This window comes from Hemicordylus capensis, chromosome 5, assembly GCF_027244095.1.
Source record: "Hemicordylus capensis ecotype Gifberg chromosome 5, rHemCap1.1.pri, whole genome shotgun sequence".
Lineage (NCBI taxonomy): Eukaryota > Metazoa > Chordata > Lepidosauria > Squamata > Cordylidae > Hemicordylus > Hemicordylus capensis.
The window spans coordinates 209,729,248-209,747,162 of record NC_069661.1 but is presented as its reverse complement, the minus strand read 5'-3'; the positions used below and the strand labels follow the sequence as shown (position 1 = coordinate 209,747,162).

At 41.7% G+C, this 17,915-nt stretch overlaps 2 protein-coding genes across 9 annotated transcripts in view; one reads left to right on the top strand and one right to left on the bottom strand.

Annotated features, from left to right (window-relative positions):
• Nucleotides 1–467: 467 nt before the first annotated feature.
• POLR3H (RNA polymerase III subunit H) lies at nt 468–17,647 on the bottom strand. Of its 7 annotated transcripts, none has more exons than XM_053252123.1 (7): nt 17,562–17,647; nt 12,441–12,574; nt 11,689–11,785; nt 7,207–7,293; nt 3,801–3,864; nt 2,738–2,945; nt 468–1,743 (listed from the first exon to the last, which is right to left on the bottom strand). In XM_053252123.1, the coding sequence occupies exons 2-7, from the start codon at nt 12,549–12,551 to the stop codon at nt 1,690–1,692; spliced, it is 621 nt and encodes a 206-aa protein (XP_053108098.1). In that variant the 5' UTR covers nt 12,552–12,574; nt 17,562–17,647; the 3' UTR covers nt 468–1,689. The 7 variants fall into 7 exon arrangements, with proteins under 7 accessions (XP_053108098.1, XP_053108092.1, XP_053108094.1 ...); XM_053252117.1 differs by lacking the exon at nt 17,562–17,647 and adding an exon at nt 15,138–15,296; XM_053252119.1 differs by lacking the exon at nt 17,562–17,647 and adding an exon at nt 15,148–15,264.
• Nucleotides 17,625–17,915, top strand: part of NUP205 (nucleoporin 205) — an 85,475-nt gene continuing 85,184 nt past the window's right edge. The window contains exon 1 of one of the 2 annotated variants that reach the window (XM_053252116.1): nt 17,625–17,911. In XM_053252116.1, coding sequence (XP_053108091.1) covers nt 17,884–17,911 — 28 coding nt within the window. In that variant the 5' untranslated portion in view covers nt 17,625–17,883. The remainder of the gene's footprint in view (nt 17,912–17,915) is intronic. The other variant, XM_053252115.1, reaches the window with a different exon arrangement.

The window sequence follows — 17,915 nt, the reverse complement described above, 5'->3', positions numbered from 1 at the left end:
AAGAAACTTAAACCATGGAGAAAGTCTATCACTGGCTGTTTCTGAAGATGGCTACATGAAACTCCCATACCCAGAAGCCATATACTCAGTTTGTTGTGAGAGAGACTGTAGTAAGGGAGGGCTATTGCCTTCAAACCCCACTTGTGGGATTGCCTAGGCTGGCTATTGTGGGAAGCAGAGTTTTGGACATACCCTGGGCCTTTGGAACATGCATCCCAACAAAGTTAAGAGCCTCCCCTTCTTCACATTATCTGTTTAGTCAGGCTTTTGGCTTATAGTTTTACAGTTTGAGTTTTTAATCTGTATTTTAAACAGCTTTGTGTTTTTAGATTGTGAACCACCCAAGGACTTGTGTCTGGGGTGGTATAAAAATGTTGAATAATGATTGAGCTTTGATCTCATGCAGTAGTGCTTCATGCTGTAATGCGGTTTTCAGGTGCTTTTGCTGAACAGAAAGAAACACACCCTAATTTTATTTCCATTTTTATTGCATGGTTAACTCATCTACTCTTCAGCCAAAGCTTCTATTCTTTATTAGATCTGTTACCAGAGCTTACTAGAAAACAAACCTCAGTGCCTCAGAAGTAACCATCACACAAAACATCACCATGCTGCCTCAGTGGGTTTGGATATAATGAAAAATTCTAGCTAAGTCCAACATAAGCTTGATGCAGGAAGAGTCAAACTCAGAGCGGCTTCGGATGTGCACGTAATGGCTTGTGCCACCAGAAGGCAGTAGTTTTCTAGTGTATTACCATGCGGGAGAGAGACTGCCATGCTATGTGCATGGCCCAAATCAGCTATAATCCCACCACACGACAATCTGGTGGTAAAGGGGGCTCCTGCTAAAGAGAAGAGGTGAAGTCAAGCAGTGTGTTTGCGGAGGTAACTGTTTGGCCACCTCTGTGGACTCGCCCCATCCATCTCACACCACCGAGATCCATTTTTTGTCTCAGGCAGCACGACTAGGAAGGACAGTTCATTTCTGTTTGCTGTCTAAACATTCCAGACTTACTAACTGCAATACTCAGTCTGTTCTGCCAGTTGGATATCAATTCATTGGCTAGTTTCAAATGCATTCAAAAAGATCAATTAAAGAGGACTGAGCTATGTACATAGGCTACTTCCCTACTCTTGCCACAGCTTTGATTACTATGATTTACCAGCCTCGAAGAACTCACTCATCTTTTTCACACACTGTTGTCACAAGCACCTCCACCCTAGTGGAGAACTAGAACACCCAACAGAATGAGTACTAGCTTTCACAACATCCTTCCTTTTCATCTCAGTCATGTCATGAAACAAGATAGCATCATGAAATACCGGCTTTTTCCAGGAAGACATTCTTCAATATTTCTTTTTGCATCCCAATTTGTTCCACGATTGCTTTTTTGGGGTGGGTGGGTGGGTGGGTGGGGTAGTGGTGGTGTATAAGGTACATATAACCAGGCCTGCCGTTTAGCAGAATCAGAAGCTCCTGGATTTATTGGGCCAGGGCCATTTTATGTGACAGTTCTTCTGTGCTAATGAAATTGCATAGGATGTTCTCACTTTAACTTCAGTTTGTCTAGAAAGTACATCTAGTGCAAGGCAAAAATGGCGGTGCGGGGACAGCTTCCATTTTGCATCTGCTGTCCAAGAAGAAATTCAATTCGGAAAGCATCCATCTTTGTAGAATAGTCTCTCCCTTCAGCTGTTTGTCCACCATGATAGGAGGCCCAATCCAGGTTCACTGATTGATCCCTGCCCAGAGGGAAAAAAAAAAAAATGTATGTGAGGTTTTTAAGTAACGTTTGGAGCATCAATTTAACCCCTGCTGTATTTAGAGTATTCCCCTCAGAGGCATGCTACAATAGTTGCAATAGTTCAAGCGACCATCTCCTTTTTCTTCTAATTCCAACTGCTTGAAATATTAAGATACACCCACCCGGACCAAGGATGTTTAGCAGTTTATAGATTCCCAGTTAGATTGGATTAAGCTATATTATGCCTCTAAGTGAAGCATAACTCAATGCGCACACACTGATTTTTTGAGAATTATTATTTAATTTATATACCACCTGACTCCAAATGCTCTAGGCAGTTCACAAAAATAAAAACAGAATAAAACTATTAATTAAAAAAATTAAAACATTCAGAGACTATTAAAAGCCTGGCTAAAAAAGTGTATCTTAAGCGCTCTTTTAAAGGCTGGTAAAGATGTTAAGCCACAAATGTCTTTAGGGAGCACATTCCACAGCCCAGGAGTGACTATAAAGAAGGCCCACTCCCGAGTCACCGCCAGACGAGCTGGCAGTATATGAAGACAGACCTCTCGATCTTAATACATTGAGTGGCGTCCAGATCTTTCATGGACTGATGCTCAGTCAACAGCAGCTCTTACTATGAACAGAAAGTGCTTTCATTGATCGAGTTACCACTCCATGGAAGGCCTGGATGCTATCCACAGGGTTGTATCCAAGGAGTCATGACTAAATACCATTGAAATAAATGAGAGATGTTTGTCATAAGCCCCATTCATTTCAATGGGCGTTAGTACTGACAAACATTTTTGGAGACAACCCATTCTATTTTTAGGTTGCACTTTCTGGTTTCCAACTCCTTTGCCTGCCATGGCAACATCACACAAACTATCATTTGGCTTTAAGATTTATTTCTTCAGCACTTCCCTCACTTTGTGTAATGGTAAGGCCCATTTCAGAGCACTGCATAGCAAGGAGCAATGATAAGTGGTTACCACAAGAGTGTAGGGGGCCTCCTTCTTCTGCACCTCATCTGCAGTACCAGAGGTGGAAGGCTCTGCAGCACTTGGGCCTGTTGGAGATGTGTCGATGAAAGTTTCATCCACCACTCGGAAGCGGATCTCCTCCCCTGTATCCATATACAGGTCATGGGCGCCTTCTTCAGTCTCATATTCCCATACCCACACTTGCTCTGCTTCATCACTGGACACAGAGGAAATTAAGGTAGTAGTACAATAAAAAAGCATACTAGTTCATTAAACCCAGTCACCAATACTGACTCAGTTACAACCAAGCAAGTTCTCTCTCTACTCAGCTTTTTCTCACACTGCTACATGGACAAACCAAGCTAAAACTTCTTTTAAAAAGTCTGTTATGTTGTACAGCAAGAAAAATAAACTCTTTGTGGGAGCTGTTCACAGGGGTCAGGAAAGAATCTCAAAGAATTCTTGCTGGTGGCACAATAGAAGTAAAATATATAGTTCACTCTTCCCATGACTACCATTTCACATCCAACAGTTACCCAATTCCCATATACTAACACTGCCTTTAGCCACACTAGTCTTTGCTCCCCAAATTCTACAGATGCTTTCCCTAGCCACAAAATATATTATTATTATTATTATTTATTTACTTACTACATTTTATTCCTCCTTTCTGCCTTGACAAAGGCACCCAAAGCGGTTTATAATATTAAAAGAAGCAAATAACAGATTAATAAAACATTGTCTCAGGCTGTTGGTCTTTTCAGGAGCTGAGGACAAGAGCTCCGTGGCCTGGGTGCATCTTTTCTTGCCTTCCTCAAGGCACACTGGTCTTTCCATACTCCTGCGAAGGGTGAGGGAAAGGTGAGCACTGCCCCAACAGTGCTCACAGGCTAGAGCTAACATAGTGGCCTCTGTTATGCTGACTGAATGTTTTCTAATACTATGAAACTATTGGCTATTTTGCAAAATATTCAGCGAGAGTGCACGTGCGCATGCACATGAAGTTTTAAGGGAAGCAGCTGTCATTCCATATTTTTAAACACCCAGCATCATGGAGCTTTTCAAAGGATACAATTTGGCAGGTTGTTGGAGGGATTCTGGAGGAATAAGGATGTCATCAAAGAACCCAAGAGAAACTGTAGAAAGGAAGTACAGATTAATATATAGATGCTGCTCTAATGCAATGCGACACCTAGAATTTATATTTTCACTTTCCATATCTGAGGAAGGATTTGAAGCTAGCATTTTGGCCCAATATTATACACATTCAGAATTTCGAACAAGCAATTAATCCACTATTCATACTATAAGGACAATACTTTAAGTCCCAAGTCATGCTGCTCCTTTCTAGCTGTCCTATGGTGAATTTTTTTAACACCACCTTATTCCTACCAATTCCTGCTAGAGTTAGTTAAGAGCAGATTCAAATGGGAAAAAGTGGTTGCTCCCTTTGAATTGATGGTTTACAGAAGTCTCAGGAAACAGATCTCCACACTATTGCTCAATCCTGTCTTTGCATTATGATGGATCTAGTTCTCATAGAACAGGTAAACATGGAGATACATGACCACCTTATAGAACTAATACTAGGGGATAACCACATCTAGCTCAAAATAATCCCAGTATCAGCACAGTAGCACCATGATGGTTAAGAACACCCAAAAGCTGCATATTTAGGGTCTTTGCTATCATTCTCATAGGGAAAATGCCCACGTGGGGTTTTATAATCTGATGCTATTGACTGGTGGCTAGATTTCAGTAGGGAGCAAATTCTGAGACTATAGGAAACATCCTCCAGTTAGACTGAAACCAGTGACTACTCCAGTCATTTTAATTGTGCTGCAATTTCTTGCACCTGAGAGGGCTGGCTTGATTGGTAGTAGTAAGTAAAAAAACCGTCAGGCTTTTGAACTCCTGGCTCTTATAAGGGTGAACAGTGCCAGTACTGAGGTGCGGCGGCAGGCATGTGCCGCCTGGAGCCACCAAAGGAGGCCGGCCATTGGTGGCAGCCTTCGGGGGTGGGACTGAGGGCTGGGGCCAACTTATTGTCTTGGACTACAGGAAGGAAGCAGTCACTTCATTGCTGCCTAGTATTTAGTTAGGCCTGGTACAGGAATGTGTCTTGGACTGAAGAAAGATGGGGAGTTGGGGCATGACCCTGGGGCAGCTATACCAGTGGTGGCAGGGAATCAACAAAAATATGGCATTAGTAGGCCAGCGGGCTGTTACTGCAGAGTCTACTGTGGAGGTGTCCAGTAACCTCTTATGGGATTAGACTGGATCATTTTCAGTTTGTGACTCCTGAGGAAATGGACAAACTGCTTTGGATGATAACCTGTCATCTTGACCCCTGTCCAACTTGGCTTATCTCATCTGATAATTATATTATCCAAAAGGGTCTGGTAAATATTATAAATGCTTCTTTATGGGAGGGAAGGATGCTTCCTTGTCTTAAGGAGGCTATTAGACCACTTTTGAAGAAACCTGCATTGGATCCCTCAGAGTTAGCTAATTACAGACCCATTTCCAATCAACCATGGTTAGGCAAGGTGATTGAGTGGGTGGTGGTTTCTCAGCTCCAGGAAGTTTTGGATGATGCAAATTATCTAGACCCATTTCAAACTGGCTTCTGTGTGGGCTATGGGGTTGAGATTGCCATGGTCGGCCTGATGGATGATCTCCAACTGGCTATCAGTAGAGGGAGAATGACTCTGCTGATACTTTTGGATCTCTCTGCGGCTTTTGATAACACCGACCATGATATCCTTCTGGACCGCTGGAGGGAGGTGGGATTGGGTGGCACTGTTATACAGGGATTCCATTCCTACCTCTCTGGTAGATTCCAGATGGTGTCACTTGGAGACTGTTGCTCTGTAAAGTGAGAACTAAAGTGTGGAGTTCCACAAGGCTCCATACTGTCTCCAATGCTTTTTAACATCTACATGAAACCGCTGGGAGAGATCATCAAGAGCAGGGTTTCTCAACGTGTGGGTCCCCAGATGTTATTGGACTTCAACTCCCATAATCCCCAGCCCCAGTGGCCTTTGGTTGGGAATTATGGGAGTTGAAGTCCAATTACATCTGGGGACCCACACGTTGAGAAACCCTGATCAAGAGGCTTGGTGCTGGGTGTTATCAATATGCTGATGATACCCAGATCTTTTTTCCTCCATGTCAACCTCATCAGGAAATTGCATATTTTCTCTAAATGCCTGCTTGGAGGCGGTAATGGGCTGGATGACAGATAACAAACTGAGGTTGAATCCAAATAAATCGGAGGTAATGACTGTGGGGGGTGTTGGGACCCAATAGATGGTTTAGATCTGCCTGTTCTGGATGGGGTTACACTCCCCCTGAAAGATCAGGTACGTAGCCTGGGAGTGCTCCTGGACCCAAAGCTCTCCCTAGCTTCTCAGGCTAAGGCAGTGGCCAGGACCACTTCATCAGCTTTGGCTGCTACAACAACTACATGCATATCTGGAGGTAAATGACTTTAAAACAGTGGTACATATGCTGGTAACCTCGAGGCTTGACTACTGTAATGCACTCTACGTGAGGCTGCCTTTGTACATAGTCCGGAAACTACAATTGGTACAGAATGCGGCAGCCAGATTGGTCTCTGGGACAACTCTAAGGGACCACATAACACTGGTTTTAAGGGAACTGCACTGGCTGCTGATATGTTACCATGTGAAATACAAAGTGCTGGTTATTACCTATAAAGCCCTACTGCCTGTTATGATCTTCTGGAGAGGTCTGGTTACAGTTGCCACCAGCTCGTTTGGTGGTGACCCAGGACCGGGCTTTCTCTGTGGCTGCCCTGGGGCTTTGGAATATGCTCCCTGCTGAAATAAGAGCATCTCCTCCTCTGTTTTCAGGAAGACCCTCAAGATTCACCTTTTAATTAGAATTCTCACAGGCTTCTAATTAGAATTTTAATAATTTGTTTTAATAATTGTTTTATGCTACCGCTTTTATTTCTGTTTTATGCTACTGTTTTAATTGTTTCATGTATTTTAATCTGTGCCAATGTTTAAATATTGTTTTAAATTTTGTACACCACCTAGAGATGTACATATCAGGCAGTATAAAAATATGATAAATAAATAAATAAATAAATAAATAGGGGTTTTTTGCCAATAAATTTTTCATTCCACCATAATTACATTAGTATGGCAATAACTAGATCTGAACAGCCATAAATGAATCAAATTCCACAGTGAGAGTGGTGAGAGACTGAATGTTCCAGCAAACAGTTCTCAGCAGTGATTTCCAAACTTTGTTAACTCAGTTGTCTTTCTTTGGGATTCATCTAGGCTACATTGATATCACTGGCTGGACTGTTCTAGACAACCACTGTAACCAATATATAGTCCTAACTACAGTCATCTGTGATGTATTGGTAGTTACAGGTCCACCCTTCTGCTATCACTCTCATATAACTCCTGTCTCCCTACTAGTAAAGTAGTAAGATTTACCACGAACGCCTTCCAGACTACATCCTTTTATCTCGCCAACCAGAATTTCATCCAGAAAGGGGTGAAACACGACATACCTAAAATGCACTGAAAAGAAGCAAAGATCAACAGCACATTACTTCATAAAGTCACATTTTACTGCCACCTCCAGATCCATTACAAAAAATAAAAATAGCAACCTTGTGCCAGCATTCTCTAGAAACTTCTGCTCTCCATAAAGTTAGAGAGCAAGTGGGATGGATTTGGTACAATCAGGCATCAATGTAAGGTATAGCTTAATGTGGTATTCTTGCTCTATGCTAAAAGCTGGAAAACTTCCCAATTATTCTGGACTGTTCTCAAGGCAGGTTTGGCAGTGCTATTTTTTTAAGCAAGAGAGATCAGGACTCATGCCTATTTTATTTATTTATTTATTGTTAACTTTGTATCCTGCCTTTCTTTAAAACAATCTCAAGGCGGTTCACACAGAAAAGTTAAAAGAAGACTATAAAAATGACACAATTAAAATATTAAGCTAGAATATAAAAACAGATCTAACTAAAAAGATTTAAAATACAAGCACAATATAACCATACAAAATACAAAGCAGCAGTAGAAGAGACAATCATATAAAAGCCTGGGTAAAAAGCCAAGATTTCACACGTTTGCTAAAAACCGTGATGGAGACAGAGGAGTGAATAGCCACTGGGAGAGCATTTCAGAGTCTGGAATGGGACTCCTACCCCAACATGTGCTCAACCCTGAAGCTGGTCAGGCTGCAGTGGTGAGGGAAGACACTCTAAATGCTCAGTGCTACTTGAAGTACACACTTTTGTTGTGTAACTTTATTTTTGTTTCTTTAAAGAAGGGACATAGCCTCAGATGAGAAGAGTAATACTATATGATGTGGTGAAACACAGAATGGCATCAGAAGACCAAGACTGTAAGACCTGCATCAGAATTATTCTACAAACTTGGACCACTAATACATACTCATTTCCCCTGCATAACAAAAAGGTTATGGGCAAAGCCTAATATCTTTCAGTAACCTTCACTGTGATACATAGTTGTATATGTCAATGCCCAACATTATATTCAGGGAACTTATAGCCATGCATGGCCAGGATCACCCAGGACAGCACTGATTGCGTCCCTCCATTTCTCAGCAACTACTAAATCCTAAGAACGAAAATTGTCCATCTACACTTCTGTCTCATTGCACTAATGAAGTGAGCCATGTTTCTGGGCAGCTGTGTCAGCTTTTTGGGATTCTGCAAATCTGGCAAACTGAAAATAGACTTGTTTTGATCTGTAGCTAGAGCAAATAGGACAGAGCTGGGTGAACCAGCAGTAAGGGAAATGAAGATTAGGACAGTCCCGTTTGCACCTAATGGATTTCTCTTGCTAAAGATTAGACCCACAAAGTACATTAGGACTGAGACACCAGCAGAATATTTGATCAAAGATGGCAATAAACTGAACTGAACCAGCAGAAACGAGAGTGAAGAAATGAAAGCTATTAACAAAGGCTTATCCTAGTGTACGTGTGTCATTTTCCATAAGCAATAGATGAAAAGCAAATAGCAGACCAGCAAGGGAAGGGATAACAAGTATCACTTAAGCACAGTGAGCTATAGATAATATTTGCGCACTGTACTGCATTAGAGATAAATTGTCTTTCACAAGTAAAACTGCTAAGTTCAACTACAGCAGTAAACATTCCCCTTCAAAGATTGAAAAAAGACTACTGCTTGCTATTTTTCTTTATCTGAGTGCACATTCAAGAGTTCTATACAGTCTTGATAAAAAGAGATAATTAAATTTTTTAAAATCAAATTGTTTTGATTTAAATTGGAATTTTTTAAAAAACAATGTATTAAAAAAACCTAGGTCAAAGATATCTTCATGAATGTTAATCATAGCCTCTAATTATATTCTATGAACATGTTAACAGCAGTATATGGAGATAAGAAACAACAGATCTGATCAATGCTATTACGCAGGTGGTGTACATGTAGCACAAACAGTCAAACCCTTGCCCCTCTCTCTCAAAGTGCAAATGCATTAAGACCATTCACTCATTATGTTCAACACTAGTATGAGTGTATAGTGTACACAGGTACAGATCTGTACACAGGTACAGTCATTCACAAGTTATGTTGAAAGCAGGTACAACAATATACTTCCGATCTGTACCACACATTTGAAGGGCCTGTATCCAAGTTCTCTTTTAAAACAAACCCAGGTACAGTCATTCACAAACATGTACAACTAAAGAAATCTCTTCAGCCAAGCTTTTTAGTTAGTGGGTGTGTTTTTATGGGTAATAGCTTAACCCACACAAAGCATCTGTACGTTAGTACTTGATTGCGACCCCTCTCTTCGCAGACCCCTGCCCACTACCCTAAATACATACCTCTCTCCCCTTCTCTCCTCTACAATCAAGCACATCTTCCGACCAGTAACAGTTGCATTCCAACTGACTTTAACCATCACAGGCTCCTCCTCTTCTGCACAGGGAATCCCAATTACCATGGTGCTTCTGCTCTGTTACCTCCAAATCGATAAAGCACGGTGTGGGCGGAGCTTGCTACATATGTCCTTAGCCTATCTCTCTCTCTCTCTCTCTCTCTCTCTCTGATTTTAATTTGATCTATTATATGTTTTAGCTGTTACAATTATTGGTTTGTTTTGTGCTGTAAACTGCCTAGAGACTTTGGTAGTGGGTGGTATACACATTTGTTAAATAAATAAACAAACAAACAGCCTGAATCGGCTAGAGAAGGCCAATGTATGGAGGATTGGGGTGGAGGATGGAGGAGATCTGAGCAAGGAAGAGTCATCTGGATATAAATGCAAGAGATGGGGAGGGGAATAGAAAGTGAAACCAAAAGTGAACAGAATGTATTCATTCAGTCCTAAGGAAATTTTTGGTGTGTGTATCGTCCATTGAAGAAGGGAAACACTTAATATGGCAGCAGACCATACAAGATACCCCATTTGGAAATATTTTTAATCAAGTACCTGTGAATAAGACAGACATGTGCGTGAAATGCAAACAATGGAACAAAGAAATGAAAGGCCTGGTTGCTTGAATGAAACAGCATTATGCGGAGTGTGTACCTATTATAGTGTATACTTACCTTCTAAAAATGAAACCTACATCTATCCATGAATATTATATTATATTAAGACAACAAGAATGTACTTTTACTAGAAAGTGATGATTAAATAGAATCCTCCTGACTCATGATTTAAATAGCAATTATGATCTCAGGACAGTGGTGTGCTCTCTGGTAACCGCCTCTAGGCTTTATTACTGCAATGTGCTCTACATAGGGCTACCTTTGTATGTGGTTTGGAAACTTCAGTTGGTCCAAAATGCAGCAGCTAGACAGGTTTTGGCGTTTCTCAAAGAGACCTCATTATGCCTGCTTTAAAACAATTGCATTGGCTGCCAATAGGTTTCTGGGTAAAATACAAAGTGCAGGTAATTACCTTTAAAGCCCTAAATGGCTTAGAACCGGGTAACTTGGGAGAGTGCCTTCTTCTGAATGATACCCACTGCACATTAAGGTCATTGAGAGAGGTGTGTCTCTGGATGCCGCCAGCTCATCTGGAGGTGAATCGGAAGCGGGACTTCTCTGTAGTCACTCCTGGGCTGTGGAATGTGCTCCCTACAGACATCTGTGGCTTAACATCTGTGTCAGCCTTCACAAGAGCCCTTCAGACACATTTTTTTCGCCTGGCCTTTAGTAATCTTTGCGTTTTTTAAATTGCTTTGTGTTTTTATTATATTTATGATTGCGAACCGCCTAGGGCGTTCAGAGTTAGGCGGTATATAAATTATTTTTTTAAAAAAAAAATTAAAATTGAGTACTTCTGTTAAATCAACTTAAATCAAATAAACCCTGGTTCTATATAAAATTAATGTGAGGAAATAGGCCCTATTTGCAAACTGAATGCACACACACAAAAATTGTTCACTTTTTCTCAGGCCTAACAGTGGTCTCTATGAAAAGATACCAGTTTAGCTTTCCCATCCCACACTCATGACGGGAAATATTTAACACACAGGATGTGATCTCTCTTCAGTTGTCCAGAATGGAACCTCATTATCATATGTATCATATGCAGCAAGTGATGCAAACCTGATGCCTTGATGAAAAACTATTAGCATCAGGTGAGAAAATGTGCAATTATGGCATGTCCAAAGTGTCACCTGAGCTCTGTCCCAAAGGACCTTGGATTGAAAAAGGATCCTGTCAGATTATTTCCAAAGTTGTGTTAGCATGTGGCAGGTACTTCCCAGATGTATTTGGCACAGAATATGTCTGCTAGACTATGTAGATACAGAACAGAAGAGTAGAGAGTGCTACAGTGTTGTCAGCTTTTCCTTATATCGCTTTAGAAGCCATTGTTAAGAGTTCTGTGGCTATCAGCTTCCAGATTGTTTTAATTACAGATCCAGAGAGACTATTCTGAATAAAGGAGTTGGCAAACCTTTTGTGTGTGATGCACCATCTCCTGGGAATATGTAGGAATCTTCCAGCTTTGTGATGTCATACAAACAAATACAGAGGCCAACATTGTACACAACCTGTTTAGGGAGAAAAGCCCAGAGAGTAATAAATCCCAGCAACTGGGAAGAAACGTATTAAGCTTTCCTGAAGTAGCATGCCGGAATTTATGTGTAAGCAAGGCTGTGCAGCAGAATCAACTTGAACTGATCCATAATAAATGGATAGTTGGAATTAACTGATACATGCTGACCTCAGCAGACAAAATTGTAAAGACAGATGACAGAGATAATGACGACAGAGCTTTTGATGTAAGCCACCCTGAGCCATTTTTGAAGGGCAGTATATAAATCAAATAAATAAATAAATAAATGGAAAATACTGTTTCTGAGCAACACAAACAGAACAGCTGATTTCTAATCTCCCCTCTGCTTCCAATTACTCCATTTTCAATTTGTATTATATTGTGTGTCACGTAACACAGTGGACAGAGACGGAACTTAAATTAGCCCAAATCTGGTATCAATTTTTCATAGTTTCAATGAGAAGAACTGTTTGCACCACACAGTTATATACAATGCCTGGTATTCGGGGTCATGATTGCTGCTTAACATTATACAAGAACTATTTCAGTCACCAAGTTGGTCTATATCTAAAGCACAAGCATCAGCTTTTACAAGTGTTTCCATCATTTCAGACCAGTCTGGTCTAGATCTATAGAATTCTAAACTTTACCTTATTGGCTAACTTCTTGTTTAACTCTTCAGTGATAGCATCATTAAGCTTCCTCTCAAACTGCCAAGGAGGTATCCGTACAGTATCAGTCATGTCCACTAACACAAACATTGGGGCCAGAAGAAACAGTGCTTCTGTGGAAAGAGAGCACAGACTCCATAAGAACATTCTTTTCTGTAACAAAAGTTGCAAGTGAGGGAAGTGATGACGGGGGAAAGTGGAAAGAGGCTGAAGTTTATTTTTATGGTAGTCATGGATCTCGCATTTCTGGTTAAGACTTACCAGATCTTGAGTACATGTAAGTTTCCAGCGAAAATACCCATTTACAAACCAAGGTACACATATTCATTCTGAGCTAGATTTGGTTCTGAAGTGCATGAAGAATGATTTTTTAAAACTATGCACTCATTTTAGTGTGTTCTTTATTTGTTTTTCTACATTTAGCTAGAAAATGTATTTGCAGAATGCCATGAAGTATCCATTTGCACCATAATATACCATATTTAGCTACTTTGCTAAAATACTTTATTACTTTTCTTAAAGCACTAACTCAAACATATAATTAGAATAGGTTATCACAAGTTAAATCATATTCAGAGTTAAAACAACAAGCATAACAATGTGCTTAAAGTGGGTGGGATATATATTAAAAGTTCTTCTAAAAAGACGATTCTTTACACATTTTCTAAAGATTAGTAGGCACTCACAAGCTCCCCCAAGAAAAGGATTCTATAGGACAGCACCAAACTGAAGAATGTCTTGCTTACAGACAATACCATCTATGATATGGGAATATAGGGTAGCCTCATCCCAAATGTCAGTTTTTAGTCCCTGTTTTAAGTCCTGTGGTATCAAGGGCATTCTCTGTGTTGGAAAGAGTACCTAACAATTTTATCTAATCCAATGCTCTTTGAGAAACTTCCATACTAGAAATATGTGGGACTGAAACTTATTTTTCTGTGGAAAAGTTTCCATTCTAAACATCTTTCGACATGAAACTTTTGAGCTTGTTTCAGTATAACATGTAAACCATAATAAAATATATTTATTGATTCCCCCAAATATTTCAGTCCAACTACCAGTACTTGACTTCTTGGGAAAATGCTGAGATACAGTGGTGGGAAAATAAGATGTACTTTTCTTATTAAATATATAGATCAAAACAACATGCCAGATCAGAGCACAATCTACTTAGGGCATCTGAAAATTCTCCGCAGTAAAATTTTCTGAGGAAGTTATGCAAACAACAAAAGAGACACGGGAATTTTTTCAAGAGAACTCCCATCTCTGACAATAGATGCAGAATTTCAGTACTGAGACAAAGCTACAATGCTCTACTAAAATGAGACTTGAAAAGGCTGTGCCACACAGGCAATGGTCCCTATTTAAGTGGACTGTTAAGACAGTGTGGCTTGAACACTCCAGTTTTAATGGTAATGAAAACTGCTCCTTAATGAGTCACAGTTACTTATTTAAGAAACTTGAGTGTTATCTCAAGGATTCTCAGACCACTGCTAGCAAATCCATCTCTCACAGTGAGATGTTTCTTGCCACCTACTAATCTAAGAGCATGGAAAACTGCTTTTTTTTGTCTCCAACATTGAATTGTAGTTATAGTTTATTTTAAAATAGCCTCATTTAACAGGGTCCGAATTTACTACAAACATGTTAGAAGTCCACACTTACATCCTCTTAAAACTGAATCATAATAATCTATCAAACTGGGAATTAAAGACATTTTCTATACTAAGAAAAACCATAAGGAAAGAAAAAAGGCTGCAGAGATTAAGCATTATAAATAACACAGTAACTTGTACATTATATATATTGTGGACATTCTACTAAACCCAAGAATTCAGCAAGACATCACAGATATATATATGATCCAGGGCATGCATTCCTGTTTCTCACCAGGAGCACCTATTGAGTCTGTATGAATGCTTTTGTACTTCTGCTCCTAAATCCGCGTCAATCTCCTTCAGAAACTACACACCCCAACGGCCAAAATTTTTTGCTTCGAAACTGAACCAAAAGCCAGCTTAAGATCAGATTCGATAAGCAGAATTGGGGAAGCGAGAAGACCGATGTTCAGGCTCCTACTGCAACACAGGTCGCTGAAAGCAACAACAAGCGTCTTTGAACTAACAATGCAATAACTTATCAAAAGTTGCGAGCTCCTGAAGCGACGAAGAAAAGGTGATCTGTGCAGGCACCCGCAGGGGCACACTAGAGAAGAGAAATGCCCTAATGATGGTCCTGAAGATTCAGCTGGAGAATGGCTCAAGGACTCTCCCTCAAAATCAGGCAGGTTCGCATCAGCCCCCCGCCAAGGGAAGCATCCCTCGCTGCGGGGACAGGAGTCGCCCTCACCTGCCAGATTCTTTTCCTGCCTCCCTTCCGCCCCTCCAACCAAAGACAGCTCCCGCGCTCGCAGAGGGGCTGAGACAGGCGGAGGTGGCAGCGGCCAAAGCCTACAGTAGGTTCCTTGCGAAGCTTCTGCTTTCTTGTAGCCAGGCAGCCCCGGCTGCTGCTGCGACGGCTGCTTACTCACCCACCCGCCTCGTCGTCCCTGCTCCACGGCGTCCTGATCCCCTTTTTTGGATAACGGGAAAAGGAAATAGGAAAGTATTGATGATACCCTTATTATCACACACCAAACAAGAAACCGGGTAAATGCACCAGACTCTACATACACACCAGTCCGTACCGCACACCAGGCAACACACGGCTCTTGGCTTTCGGTTACTCTGTTTTCCAAACGCATGAAACCCACACTCCACTTTAGGAGAGGAAACAGGAAACCGGCTGGACGCGAAGCCTGACGGGACTTGTAGTCTGGACAATCGGAAACACGCGGCTGACAATCCTGTTCCTCTCTTACTACACAAGCATAGCCGTCCTGTTCAGTATTAGCCTATTTAGCGCATCCAGTCGTCTTCTCTCTCTCCCTGCGGAATCCTTCCTTTGGATTCAGGCACTTCAGGAATTATTGACGCTAGAGAGCCTTCTGTTCTCAGCGGTTCTTCACAAAGCTCTAAACAGGGCTTCCAAATCTGACTGAAACTATTTCCAAATTCCCCTCTCCCAAATACTTTTTGTAATAAAACAGGCCATTAAGTCTTTCCCAGGATGGTTTTCAGTAGTCTGCTGCAGATCGATGCTGATTTCTGGAGACAGATTCCAGACCATTCCTGAAGAGTAGGCAACTCCGTGATGAAGCCATTAGCGTAGTTCACATGATGAAGATCCTTATCTCTCATCATTGCAAAAATACTTTTCTATATGCTTTCCGCCCTCCCCCCAACAGATCGTTTACACTCGTTTAAAAAATTAACCTTTAATTTTTTCCCTTTCGGATTAGTCCGAAAGTGGATTAGTCCCTTTCCGCTTTCTCTATCCCATTAGCAAGATTCGCAAGTGGCACGCAGCAGATCGAGAGCGCTCATGTTAGCACTATACGTGACAACAGCATCCCAAATCAAGAGCATTATTTCAGGGACCACCTTGGGAGCTGCCTTGCTTGCATAGCTATACAAAGTGGGGATTATTTATTTATTTATTTATTTGTTTGTTTGTTTTTGCATTTATATACCGCCTTTCATTAAAAAGATAACCCCAAGGCGGTTTACAAAAGTTAAAAACATACAATAAAAACACAATAAAAACATCATGTTAAGAGTACAAAAACATATAAAAACGGGCATAAAAACAACACAACAAATACAACAAATAGAAACACAGAGAAGCCGCAGTAGAAAACAATCATGTAAAAGCCTGGGTAAAAAGCCAAGTCTTTAAAAGCTTTCTAAAAACCGTGATGGAGTCCGAGGAACGAATGGCCACTGGGAGAGCATTCCAGAGTCTGGGGGCAGCAACAGAGAAGGCCCTGTCCCGAGTGCACGACAACCGGGCCTCCCTCATTGTCGGCACCCGGAGCAGGGCCCCCTCAGATGTCCTCGTCCAGCGGGCAGCAACCCTTGGGAGCAGGCGGTCCCTCAAATACCCTGGGCCCAAACCGTTTAGGGCTTTAAAGGTCAAAACCAGCACCTTGAATTGGACCCGGAAACGAACCGGCAGCCAGTGCAGCTCTTTCAAAATGGGAGTGATATGTTCCCAACGGGCAGCTCTGGATAAAACCCTCGCTGCCGCGTTTTGCACTAGCTGCAGTTTCCGGATATTCTTCAAGGGCAGCCCCACGTAGAGCGCGTTACAGTAATCCAGCCGCGACGTGACTAAGGCGTGGGTAACTGTGGCCAGATCTGCTTTCTCGAGAAAGGGACGCAGCTGGCGCACCAGCCGAAACCGTGCAAAGGCACCCCTGGCCACCGCCTCCACCTGAGCCTCCAAAAGCAGAGCCGGGTCCAGTAGTACCCCCAAGCTGCGTACTTGCTCCTTCAAGGGGAGTGCAACCCCATCCAGAACCGGTAAAATCTCCTCATCCCGATTGGCTCTCCTACTGACCAACAGTACCTCCGTCTTATCCGGATTCAGTTTCAGTTTGTTAGCCCACATCCAACCCATCACGGCCTCCAACCCCCGATTCAGGACATCCACCGCCTCCCTAGGATCAGATGACAAGGAGAGATAGAGCTGAGTGTCATCCGCATATTGCTGACAACTCAGTCCAAATCTCCGGATTACTACTTCTCCGCCAGTTTCAGGTGTACGAGAGACAGAGAGGAGGCTCTCGCAACCTATCCAGCCCCAGCACAGCATCCCTCCAGTGGTTGTTGCTGGTGTCTACCTTATGTTTCTTTTTAGATTTATTTATTTGACATACTGTATACCGCCCAAAACGCAAGTCTCTGGGCGCTTTACAACAAAACAATAAAAACAAGTAAAAAGGTTAAAACATTACAACAATTTAAAAACTTAAAACAACTCTAAAACTATTAAAAATCATCAAACTATAAAAACAGTATCTAATTAAAAGCCGGGGTGAACAAATGTGTCTTGATTGCCTTTTTGCGAGTCCTTTGGGGACAGGGAAACATCTTATTTATTTATTTTTTCTATCTAAAATGCTTTGAGAACTTATGTGGAAAAGCGGTATATAAACAGTAGTTATTTACGATGCTTGTAAATAATTTAGCTTCCCCCCCGCCCCGCTTTTCTGCTAACCCGGAAGCCGGTTGACAGCACCCTGTATTATTCAACTTTCCCGCCTTTCCGCCATGAAACACAGGCGAGAACGAAAATTCCCAGCGCTTCTGGGTCTTGCTCTTGCCGTTCGCTCCTAAGGTCCAGTCTGAGCAAGCAGTTCAATTATCTGAGATAAAGCCTACTGTTGTATTACATGCGGCTGGCATCATGGGGACAAGGAGGGAGCTTTGTTACTAGCTGTGTGTGAGAAGCTTGACATTTTCACTCCGGCATTTCTTTGGACACCTCTCCCTATTTCTGGGTCTTTCGGCGGCCGTGGTCCTATTAGTGAGTTTCCAAGATGGCGGCGCCGTTGGCGGTAATTTCAGGTAT

What these genes read in the sequence shown, in the direction of transcription:
- POLR3H (XM_053252117.1), bottom strand. Translation starts at nt 15,204, where the DNA reads ATGCGTTTGGAAAACAGAGTAACCGAAAGCCAAGAGCCGTGTGTTGCC. An exon ending in CTGGTGTGCGGTACGGACTG is followed by an intron (nt 12,575 to 15,137) that starts GTGTGTATGTAG and finishes CTCTTTCCACAG; the next exon opens with AAGCACTGTTTCTTCTGGCC. An exon ending in ACAAGAAGTTAGCCAATAAG is followed by an intron (nt 11,786 to 12,440) that starts GTAAAGTTTAGA and finishes CTCCCTAAACAG; the next exon opens with GTTGTGTACAATGTTGGCCT.